Source organism: Zonotrichia leucophrys, chromosome Z (genome assembly GCF_028769735.1).
Source record: "Zonotrichia leucophrys gambelii isolate GWCS_2022_RI chromosome Z, RI_Zleu_2.0, whole genome shotgun sequence".
Classification (NCBI taxonomy): Eukaryota; Metazoa; Chordata; class Aves; order Passeriformes; family Passerellidae; genus Zonotrichia; species Zonotrichia leucophrys.
Genome location: NC_088200.1, coordinates 45195566 through 45207727, shown reverse-complemented (window position 1 = coordinate 45207727; position 12162 = coordinate 45195566). Strand labels below are relative to the sequence as shown.

Genomic DNA, 12162 nt, shown 5'->3' with positions numbered 1-12162 from the left:
CCTTGTTGCATGTGTAAGATCAGCTGTAGGCTTATTTTCACTTTTTGGCTCTGATTCAGGCCATTGTAATCAATATCTGGCTTGGATCAATCTGGCTATGATTTTTTTATATTGTTGCATAAGAAAAGAACTCAAATATAGAGAAATTCAGACTGATGATACATTGAAAAGGCACAATGGTTTCATTTATAGCCAGTAATATCAGCTTTTTTAGTTCATAGTGTATTTTGAAATATTTGAAAACAAGGCCTATTTAAGAGTCAGTCAGACTTGGGTCACAAAATTTAAACTTCAAATAGAAATTTAAAACAGCTGTGTTTAAAATATTGAAGACAATTAAATGTATCCAAATGAGCTGGGAAACAGTCTTCTTTTTTGTGGCATAAGACATATCTGCTTTGTGTAAGAAAACAATACAGAAAGGCAGCAATTCCTTTCAGTCATGTGTGGAATCACCGCACAACTGAAACAGTACAGCTATGAAATACAGCTCCTCTTAGGTCAGATGTAATGCTGCACAAACACTTCTACACTCTATACACAGCTGTATATGGAGTAGAAATGTTGACTTGTGTTCCATGTAAATCAGGGATCTGGGATCTATGCATCATGTGTCCAGCTTGATGCAGGTGTGACTGAAGACTTCTGAACACAGGAACTGCAGCCTTTCAGGAAGCCTACTATTGTATCAGTCATTTCAGCACACATAAAAAGTGCAAGCATTTTTAGCATTGCAGGAGTTGATTACATAAACATTCGGATTGTTAAACACCTCTAAGAACGTAACTTAAATGTCTCCTATTTTCCAGCAGCTGAGTAACTATTCCCTGGTAAACCTTGTTTAAGCAGTACTGTATAGCACTTGTAGAAAATTGCCTTCACCTTTATAACTCTGTAGTTCTTTAAACCAGTGTCTTTGCACATTCATATGCAGACAATTACATCCATCTGCTGTAATGAGATCGAAGAATGTTTATTTAAACTGTTAATCCAAAATTAAGTCAATAGTTGCACCATTTGTCACTTAACAGCTCGAGATTGTTCTTTGATTTTGCTCCTGTCAGTCAAAGATTATATTTGGAATTAATGAAATTTTTATATTTTAAAATAATAGCTGTAATTGCGTCTCAACCCCTTCAGCTTGAATACAAATGCTGCATTTGGGTTTTTTTTTTTTGTTTAAAAATCAACATTGCTTCACAACTGACAAACAGTAAACAACTTCCTTTTCTTTTCCAAATTTGAGCATGAATCAGCAGATGTTTCTGAGTAATGATTACTCAACCGAGTGATCTCAGTTAAATTAGCGAAAAAGACACATAGAATAAATGAAGTTAGGTAATAGAAGCATTTCTACTGTGACACTTGGTATGTGTCATAGGAAAACAGCTTGCAGTGATTCAGTCCCATTTCAAGTCAAGAGGACAAACAATTTTGTTGAAATACATAAGAAATAAGTCAGTGTTGAAGGACTCCAGAGAACAATCAAGCTCCATTCCTTCCAGTAGCATCCCAATCTAGGAAGATGATGCTCTGTTCAGATGGCTCTTGACAGCTGGCAGCACTCTGCATTAAGCTCGATGGTGGTCCGGCCTCTCTGCCCTTGCATCCACAGTCCTTACTCAAGAACAAAGTTCTAAACTTGCCAGAATCAGCTTTAGTATGTTTATGGACTCAGCAGGAGTTCTTATTTTTGCTGGCTCGCCTAATTCAAGGTTATTAGAAGATATGTGAAGTTTCAGATATACACATCAGTATTTTAAAACATGGATATTCATATACACGGATATTCATATCCATTTCAAGTCACGTTGTAACTTGTGGAATTTTTACAAACTGTATTAATCCTTTTCAATACTTAGTACTGATTTTATTAATTAGGGCTTACGACATCTTTAAGAAAGGAAATGCAGCTCCGTAGTTTCGAAGGAATTATTAAATCATGCTAAACTTTGTGCAATGTGCACTCATTTCCGAAATGAAAAGAGAAGTCGTGGTGCTCCGGAGAGGTCAAATGAGGATATTAGCTCGAGGGCTCGGCGCGCCATCTCTCGGTGGCACCTGCAAGGCCCAGGAAGCGTATCCTGTGTCCAGTCACCGGGCCAGCGCTGCCATGGTGATTGTCAAAAATACAGCCACCGAAAGGACTAAATCACTTTTCCATGTGCCAAAAGTTAATGCGGGCAATTTTTGGACAATTTTATGGCTGTTGAAAAATAGTCATCTCACGAACGTCAGCAGGTGGTTTAGACATTCACAGTCAATCACTTCATCTCCACAGTGGTATTTTCCCCTGGCAGGAAACCCCACGTTATCTGCCATACACGGACGAGATACGGAAATGAGGCAGTAGACGTCTTTTAGGAGACTCTCAGCCCGTTACAGGTAGAAATAGCGGCTGGCGCTACAAACGTGTTGAAGAATCGCATTTGTTACTTCCTGCCTGCTGCGTGCCCATCATCACCTGCCGTCCCTTTGCAAGTCAGACATTCCCTTACTGTCCTCCTCTCTTTGTTTTTGCAAGAGTTCATCGGGGGCTTTTCGGAGGGGCTTGCTAGCGCGGGCAGCGCCTGTGGCGGAGCTGCCGCCAGGCCCGGTGCCGCGGGTGCTGGCCGGGCCGCAACCTGTTCCTTTAAGGGAGGGCGGGCCGGGGCGGGGCCGCGCCGAGGAGTTTGAGCACCATTGGCTGTCTCGCGGGGCCGGTGCCGCCCCCGGCACTTACTACTGTGTCCCTCACACTGTGTCAGGCAGGAGCGCGGTGCGCATGCGCGGCGTGTGCTGCGCTGGCCGGCGGGGTTGGGGCGAGCGCCGGGGCTGCTGCGGGCGGGGAGCGGGAGCGCGGGGAGCGGGCGCGGGAGCGCGGGGAGCCGCGAGCCAGAGCCGGCAGCCGCCGCCGCCGCCGGCCGGAGCAGCACAGCAGAGGATGCCTGCCTCCCGCTCGCCGCTTCTCTGCGCGCCCGCCATCTCCTCCACGTCCTCATGAATTAGGGCTGCGCGGTGGGGGTGGGGGACGGCAGCGAGCGCCCCGACGAAACCGGCGCCCCAGGCATGGCCGGCTCGGTGAGTGAGTAGCGCGCGTCTTCTCCAGCCCTCCGCCCCGCGCTGCACGGCGCCGCCGGGAAGGGGCTGGCGTGCCCGGGAATTTCTCTTCGCATGCGGCTTTCCCTGCCTCCCGCTGCTCCCGGTGGCGGCGCGGCGCGCGCACGCACTTGGAGGGAGCCGTGGTCCTGCCGCCGCAGCGCGGGCAGTGAGCGCGGAGGCGCCGAGGCGTCCCTGACAGCGGGCCCGGCTCGCCTCCCCGCGCTCTCCCGGTGACACCCAGGGCTGTCCTATGCCCTCGCCTGCGGGGCCGTTTTATTGTTGTTTCAGCGGTGCATTGCTGGTTTTGCCAACTCTCCCCCCCACCAAATCCTTTCTGCCGTGTTTGTGGTACGGTTGTGTCCGTGTGTCCGCGTACTGCCCGTGATGGGTCCGGTTTCCTCCGGCCGCCAGCCCCATCTCCGCTCGTTGGGGCGCTCACCGGCCGCTCCCTGCCTCTTCCCCCGCAGTGTGCCGTCCAGGTGAAGCTGGAGCTGGGGCACCGAGCCCAGGTCAGGAAGAAACCCACCGTGGAAGGCTTCACCCACGACTGGATGGTGTTTGTCAGAGGGCCTGAGCACAGCAACATTCAGCACTTTGTGGAGAAAGTCATCTTTCACCTGCACGAGAGCTTCCCCAGGCCGAAAAGAGGTAGTGGGGTCTGCCCTGTGATGAGCGCTTGGAGGCGGCCCGGAGCGGGCGCAGGCGGTGGGTCTGTGCCGGTCTCGGTGGAGAACAAAAGCGGTCGCCAGTGCGGTGGTGGGCTGCCGGGGCTCTCTCCCGCCGCTTTGGGGCTGTCCGGGGGCGGGAGGGGCTCCTCTCTGCCCCTCACGCACTTGCTGCCGCGGCATGTCCGCTCCCGGCTGCCTGTGGTCGCAGAGCGTGCTCCGGCCGTGGGCCTGGGTCCCGACTCCTTCTGGTCTCTCGGTGGTGGGTGGCGCGGAGTTAGCTTCTGCCCCAGCGTAGGTGCTCACTGGCGATTTTTGCCCACGTGTTACTTCCTTCTGGCTGGTGTTGTTTCCTCCCGATGTCCTGTATGACTGGAAATAAGGATGCCTGTACAGGTGTTGCTGTTCCGATTTTGGTACTTGTGTTTGGATTCCTTCAACACCCTGCGTGTTCATCTCCTGGGTTTCATCTTTTTGTGAGTACATAAAAAAGTCTCAAAAGGTGCATTAGTAGTGCATTTGTACCCATACAAGTTTGGCTGGGAGACATGTAAGAAGCCTTTTGTTTTCAGATTTGTTTCCTGAGCCTTTGCTTGTCTTGATTATTGTAGTGGGATTGGTTGAGGTAACAGTACAAATAAAAGAAGTGAGCAGGTTTATTTATCTATACCGACACAATACTTAGGCGTTATCTTTCATTTGATCTGTTATCTTTTTTGGCATCTAGTATTTCTCCAGTTCCTTAGAACAACATTGTCATAAATTGGAGCTTGGGAAGGGATAAATTGAATGTTCATGGAGCAAAAGACAGGAAAATTTTGAGTCTTGAGATAAAAAAAGCTTTGCTTTGTGGTAGGATAAAAACATACAGTTTTATTTAATGTGTCTCAGTTGGAAAATACCAAGCTGTGACTTTTTTATATCAGTGACTGGGTTTTCTCTAGAATACTTTCTATCTCTTAAGCATCAGAGTGTAAGAATTACTTTATTTCAGCTCCAGAGTTTATCCTCTGAAGTACAGGCTGTTAACTGTCTTTTATTTTCATACTGTCAGTGTATTTTTTGGATCTATTTAAATCTGTGCAGTACTACACAAACGGTTTTCAGTGAATTGTATGACGTACTGCAGTCTTATTGTTGAATTAAATTGCCTAGCTTGTCCTGGTGAGTCTTCCTCTTGCTTTCTTCTATTTCTTGTGCAAAAGGCACGACTTTAGGTCTGTCTAGATAGTTTGGCAGAAAAACTCTTGAGAACAGATCTAAGAAACCTGAATAGCTGAGATAGTATTATTCATATTCAATGAATTAGATGATGGGTCATTCAGTCAGAGGTAGGAAGTGTGCTTAATATTGAAGCCCAGTCTGCATAGGGGTTGTTGGTGGTCCTCTCTGCTTTTGTTATCTCTGCTATATTTATTTACTTGCTGAAACATGATCTGCTTCTCAAATTTGGTTGCTAGGTGTGATGTGGAGCTTGCTAATAAGAATATAGTTCAGGACTTTTGTAAGCGAGGGATATATCATTTGCTACTTGCTTTCTGTCTCCAGCTGCTGGGTTCAGTTACACAGTCATTTATGTAATTGTTTTAGGGTGTTTATTTTGGGGTTTTGTTTGTAAGCATAATTTTCATGTTGTGGCAGCTGCTGCCGTCTTGTTTAGCCTGGGAGGGGACTTCTTGTACAGTGCTTGTACCTACCTTGGATTGTTGGAGAACTCTGCAGCCACTCTCATTCAGCAGATTATAACGTGGATGACAGGCATTCCATTCACTTATGGGCTTTGCTTAGCCTCCTGAAACTGTTGATGCTGAAGGAATTTCAGGTCCTTGAAATCACATTGGGGGAATGATCCATGTGTGAATTACTTAGAATGTTTTCTGCTATTGTAAAGTGTTTAAAAGGGTGGTGGGAATGTGTGCCTTGTAAGTGGTAGCAGTTTGTCTTCTAATTTAGAAGTGTTGTTAAAATTTTTGACAAAAGTATTCTAAGGTGTTTTTTTTGGTCTCTGTAAATCAGTGCTACTAGTTTCGTTTGATAGCTCAAGTGTTGCATATTTAATAGGAATGATATGCATGTTTGAAGTGTTAGTCAAACTACCTATTTTCACTTTGTCTGCAGTTATATACTTCATTATTTTAGCATGGGATAACTTACTGCTTTGAGACACTTGGTAATTTCACATACTTTTCCTGAGCCATGGGTTTAGCGTGCTGAATTTAGGTGTATGATTAATCAAAAGCAAGTACTAGTATACTGGTAAGCCATAATAACATCTAGTTGTCTGATAAGTGTTTTTTGTCTCATGATAAGAGTGGCTGCTCTGAGCTTTTTGCATATTAGGAAAAAATTTAGTTCATTAGGTCTATCTGTAAAGCTCATGGATCAATTTGAAAATAATAAATCAACAAGCTAAGATAGGTGTTATTAACTCATAAAGTATTTCTGTTACTAGATCACTTTTGATAAGAGACACAGTAATTCCGGCTACGAGGGGAGACAAGGGAGATAAATTATTGCCAGGTCATTTGCTTTGCAAATTTATGAGAATAGCTGGATAAACTGTCAGTTTGCCAGCTACAACTATGGCTTTGCTTATCTGTTTATGCTAGAAATTTTGGAAATAGTGGATGTTGGCAGTGAGTTTGCAAAGGTGTGTCCAAGTGTTTGTTCTGCTAATAGTTGCTGCAGAGCAAGCAGGGTCCTGTATCCCAAAGTTGCTTTAGTTTTAAGGTGGCAGCATTACCGGGGTGGTGTTCAGTCACTGGCGTGCAGAGCAGGTTGGTTTGTGTGTGTTGGCAGGGTGGAGGGGTGGTGGTGACCAACAGTGGACAAAGTGTAGATAAGCTTGAGTGACCTAATAAAATAGTATTCTTCATCTTTCAGTCTGTCTCACCTTAAAATCCTGAGCTTGAGATGGTGGTTTTATTGCTTACTGTTTGCCTCATGATGACTGAGTGCCTAAGTTTATCCTTGCATGGTGGAGCATACAGGAGTGTGCAGTGATTTGTGCTTTTTACTTCATCCTGTTCAATGGCCTGCTCTGCTGTCTGATTTCCATAAATAGTTTCATGGATGGGGGGAGATGGCACCAGGGCTGCTAGGCACATTATAGAGAGTAGAGTCATGCCCAGACTCAATTTCAGGTGGTATTTGCAAGACAAAAGCTCTCTCAGGATCGTCATGCAATCACAAATGCTGCTGTTTGCAAATCTTGTCGGCTGATGTAAATTGTTTGAGAGAAGATATGGAGAATTTTTAAGATTCTACATGTATTTCAAAGCATGTGCTGCTTATCTTTCATCATTCATGTGAAGAAAATCAGCCTGTGTGTAGAAGTGAAGTATTTTAAAGGAGGTCTGTGAAACAAGGTGTGTCACCAGATTGTGGTTAGTTTTGACCCACTGCTATACTGCCTCTGAGAGCGGAGCTGTTGTTCTTGCATTGTAATATGTCTCATTAATTACATGGATGCTAGGCAATGTAGAAATATTTTCTTTTTCTTGCCCTATAAATGCTGATGCTCTTCAAAAGTTGCCTGGCGTACTCTCACAGTATTTCAGTTGGATAAGGAAACATATCTCTTGTGTTTTGATGACTCGCCAATGACATCTCAAAAATGGCATTGGAACTAGTGTGTTCTGAGTGGTTAAATTTCTGTTACTCTGTGGTACTTTTTGACGAACTATATTTTTCCTATTAAAAAAATGGTAGGCAGTATTTCTGTTCCAATAGCTTAGTCAATGTGAAAATTTTGGTTTGGTCACTGGAATGTTGTAACTTTAAAAGTAGGAGATGTTGCTTTTCTCTGTGGAGCGAGAGCAGCTCTGCTTAGTGCATCTCTTGGCTCAATACGTTTTACCACTATAGGACAAAGTGGTGGAAGTGTAAAGCTGCTTGGTGTTCTAGTGCAGGAAGGACCAGCTGCAGCTGTCCTCTGGAAAGTTCACATTTCCAGCATTGATTGTTTTCATTAAGGTAGTCTGTTGATGCAGAATGAGACTTCAGTGAATCATAACAGTTTAAAATATATTTACTTACTGTAAAAGATGTCTTTTGCTATTCTTGTTAAATTATTTTTTCTTTGCATGATTTTTAGCTGAAAAAACCCCTTTTTGTGCTCCATTTAAAGTCAATGAGAGTCTTAACTCTATTAATTTCAGTGAACTGAGGGGTGTGAGGATAGGGACCCATAAGCAGATTCTTCTCAGATGATTGAAGTTTTCCTTTCAGACAAGCTAGTGCAGGCAGATCATCAAGATTACTAAATGGGCAATCAGTTTTATGATGAGTATTTAATATTTAGGATGTGTATATATATATATGTGGGTGTATATATATGTGTATTAAATATTTAGGATATTTAACTACACTTGTAAGAACTTAGATCAGTTTTAGGTCTGTTTTCTTTGCTTTTTTCCCCCTCTTAAATTTGCCTGAGCCTAACCATCTAAGTATGATAGGCACACAGGAATTTCTTTTTCGTCAATCTAACAGATACAGGTTTCATACTGCATCTTTTAGGTCAATTGTGGCTCTTAGCTGCAGAATGGTCACATGAAATGACTGATATCTAGTGAAGAGCTTCATTTGTTTAACAGGAAACTCTTGAGACTTAATTTTGCTGCTACTGAGTATGAAGCTGAATGGCTTTGAGAATGCACGAGTGGTTTTAGATGCACTTTGTAATTCAGCCAGTAGCAACTCAAAAGGGCATTTCGCAAACTTAAAAGAAAGTGTAAAGAGTTTCAGTATAGGGAAGCTATCACGTTTTATATTTACATGAGTGACATCAGTAAATAGTTGGTGGTTTTGATTTTAAGATACTATGTGTACAGAAAACCCATTTTCTAATAAATAATTTCACCTCATTGGTGTGACTCAAAATAATCATGTTCAAAGCCAATATTTAGGTCTTATTTAGATGTAAACAGTGTGGAAAAAACTGGGAAATAATAGGGCTGCTGCATCCTCCAGTGTCAAAAACTTTTCTTATCTATTTGCTCAGTTTTTTAGGTGGTTGAGTTGTGTGAATTATGTGTTCAGTTGGTGCTTATATTAATTTTTTAATGGAAGGGTTGCTACTCCTACCTACATTTCTTCTCCCTGTAGGCATGTTTCTGCAAGGGCAAATGCTGATTTCTGTCAGAAACTGCCAATCAGTTCTGACTCTCTTAAGTCATGAAATATGATCCTTCACTATTTCACATTAGGTTAAATTTGTATAGTGTTTAATTGTTGAAACAGATTTTTTAGTTTTAAGAAACTCTAGTTACTTCTTACTAAAGCTACAATATTAATATTCATTGATGGTAGCTCTTCTAGATTTTAGATGGCAGGAAGTTTCAGGACTGTTGTGCAAAAGATTTTTGGATATGTGCAGAATACTACTTGCTTGAAAAGATACTGCAATACTACTTGCAGAGAAAAGCAGATTATTCTGTGTAAGGTCAAATCTATCACTTTTTTTTAGTAAGACAAGGGAGAAGATACCTCAGTATTAAAACTGAAGTTAAATTTTTTAAGAAAATGAAAACAAGTGTGTTGTTCAATAATTATTGTTATGACTCTATTTACATTTGTACAGTTTTTATCCTTAGAAAAATAAATGTGTCAGAAATGTTTAAGCCATGTATTATTTACAGTTACAGGTTAGTCAACATGAACTGCAGGCATGATTGTTAAGATTTAGTAAATTGTAAAATGTTGGGCATAGATTTGTTACCTTTTTTTTTGTGGTACTGTTTAAATATGAAGGCTATTCTTGTAACAATGTTGTGCAGTGTGGTTAGGATTCAGGTTTTGTGTGTTTGGTTTGATTTTGGGGCCTTTTACAGTTTTTAATTTAGGTTTTGGAGATAAATGTTGAAGAGGATTAATCTGTCCTTTGTTCTGGTAGAATCTGTAAATAAGGCAACTTGATACATTTGGGCAGCAACATGAATGTAAAGCTCATTGATGATGCTTGCAATAGTGGGAAAACACAATTTATACGTGCTTAATCCTGAGTTAAATCTATAGGCTGCTGAAGCTTGACTACGTGAATTTTTGTGAGATTCTTGTGACGAACACCTGCAATTTTAAACCAACAGCCTTTAGTTCATAGGCAACCATCCTCTTTCTTTCCTTCCTGGCAGTGATTGATAGACATATATGAAGACAAAGGAACAATCAAATTCTAACAGTTGTATATGTTTGCATGAAAATTATGATTTCTCATCTAGTTGTAAAACACTTAGCTTGTAATTCAAGATGTTGTTTACTTTTTGTATGATTTTTGCCTTTTTGATGTGCCTTTTATTATATGGAAAGGGCTGGCAGAACAGACTGCTGTATAAAATATTTGTATACTTACTTAAATATCTGTGTGGGAATTGATTTTAAAATTAAATCTATTTATATAAGAGCTCATCAGAGCTCTTATCGGTATCGTTGGCTTAATTCTCTTCCTTGTATGTCAGGTATGGGCTGTATAACACTGTTAATACTGTGCCAAACTCCTGCACTGACTCTGGCTTTTTAGAGGAGTACAGGTTTGTTTCTTTGAGCTCCTTGGATGAGCCTAGTGGGTCTGTACGAGTTTGATTTTAAACTTTGTGCACGCTGTGGTAACAGAGGTCTTGACAGCTATTACATTATCAAACAGATAGATCAAATGTAATTTCTTTTGAATGCAATTCAGACACATTCTGAGCAGCTGATGCTTACAAATTGCAATTGAGTGACTGCAGTTACTTGTCTGTAATTCTATGTGAAAACCCACATGACCATACAGGGTAGGATGTATGTATTTTTCATAGGACATTTGGTGATAAAGGTAAATACTGGCATAGGTGTTTCTATTTTCAAATGTTTATTTATGATAACAAAGTGAATTATTACACATAACAAAGTAATACAAGAGTAGAACTGAATGAGCAGTGTGAGGTGGATTGATTTTGCTGGTGATTCCTAGGATATATTGTAGTTCGCAGCAAATCTAAATTTACTGTTTGCAACTGCTTTTCTAAAGCTTGTACAGAAGAATTCCACCCAATTCAGTGGGACACTAATTGTTCTGCCCTTTCTAGATAGAAGTAATGTGAACATAACATATATCTTGAAATAGGGGTTAACAGACAAGGTGTAGGCTTATAGGGAAAATTGAGGACTCTGTATACTTAGTATACTTCCTTGTATACTTAGTGGAAGACAATATTTTACATTTTGTGTGCAAACTTTAAAGGGCAAGTTATCCAAGAAGGAAAAATGTGGAGATTCAGTGTAAACAGAACTACTAGATGTTGTGGGCTAGAAGCTAGCAATCACATTGTTTTCCATCATCTGTGTGGAAAAATGGCAGGTCCAATAATGTTTGCTGTTTCTTGAAGCAGCCCTTCAAGTAATAAATTTTGACTGATTGGTATTAAATGGGTAAGTGAGGGTTTAATGCCTCTTGTTATCATGTACCAGGCTCTACAGTAACAAAAAATATGCACATTTAATTTTGCATAATGTAACTTCTAAATGAGTATTTTATTGAAGAACTTGGTAAAAATAATTTACACAGTGGGGGTTTGTGTCATCACAGCACTGGCACCATCTTCTACTGAAAAGGAGAGGGTGGATTAAACATGAAATCTTGTGCACTCTCTGGATGTGGAGATGCACAGATCTGGTGTAATATTTCAGGTACGTGGGTAGGTATTTGTAGGGCAGGTATTTGTAGTTAGGATGATGCCAGATGATTTTTTTTTTTTTTTACTAGTTCGGTATTTTTTGTTTTGTTAGTTTTCTCCTTGCTCAGCCTTCTTACAGCATAATATAATTCTGGATACTTTTGGTGTCTTAAATTGACTTAGTACATTGGCTACAAGGAAAAGCAAAACTATGTGAAAGAGTAAAGTATATTGAAATTGTACAGTCTTTGACTTGTTTCTGTGGAAAGGTCTTAATGAGTATTGCTTTGAAATAGCTCTAAGTGTTTCTTTAAATATCACTAAAAAGCTGAAAAGCTTTCACATTTAAAAGAGTTGTCCACCCTTGAAGTATTTTTTAGGTGGTGTTGTGTTTTTTCTCTGCGGCATAAGCTTTTGCTGGGGAAAAAAAATGGACACCAATAAGCAGAAGATTAGTTCTTTTTAGCCAGATCCAATGCCTAGCCCTTTGCACCCAATTTCCAGTTTCTGCCTTTCACTGGAGGAGTGCTTAGTAAGTGGAGGTGCTGCAGAGAGTCTGTGTCCTGTGCGTAGTGTGTGCTGGCTTGCTCCATCTGTGTCTCACAGGGCTCGGGGGTCTTGTTTTGCTGAGCACTGGCGCAGCAGGCACTGCATTCCAGGGCCTGGCTCCTGTGCAGCACAGGCAGCACGCACGACAGTGACCCAGTGGACAGGCCAACGAGCAGACGGAGGTGGATGTCTGCTGCCAGTCGATAACTTCA

At 41.6% G+C, this 12162-nt stretch overlaps 1 protein-coding gene across 1 annotated transcript in view; it reads left to right on the top strand.

Annotated features, from left to right (window-relative positions):
• The first annotated feature begins 2813 nt into the window (after window positions 1-2813).
• MLLT3 (MLLT3 super elongation complex subunit) overlaps window positions 2814-12162 on the top strand; it is a 114728-nt gene continuing 105379 nt past the window's right edge. The window contains exons 1-2 of the mRNA XM_064736324.1: window positions 2814-3060; window positions 3549-3729. Of these exons, the coding sequence (XP_064592394.1) occupies window positions 3049-3060; window positions 3549-3729 (193 nt within the window). The 5' untranslated portion in view covers window positions 2814-3048. The remainder of the gene's footprint in view (window positions 3061-3548; window positions 3730-12162) is intronic.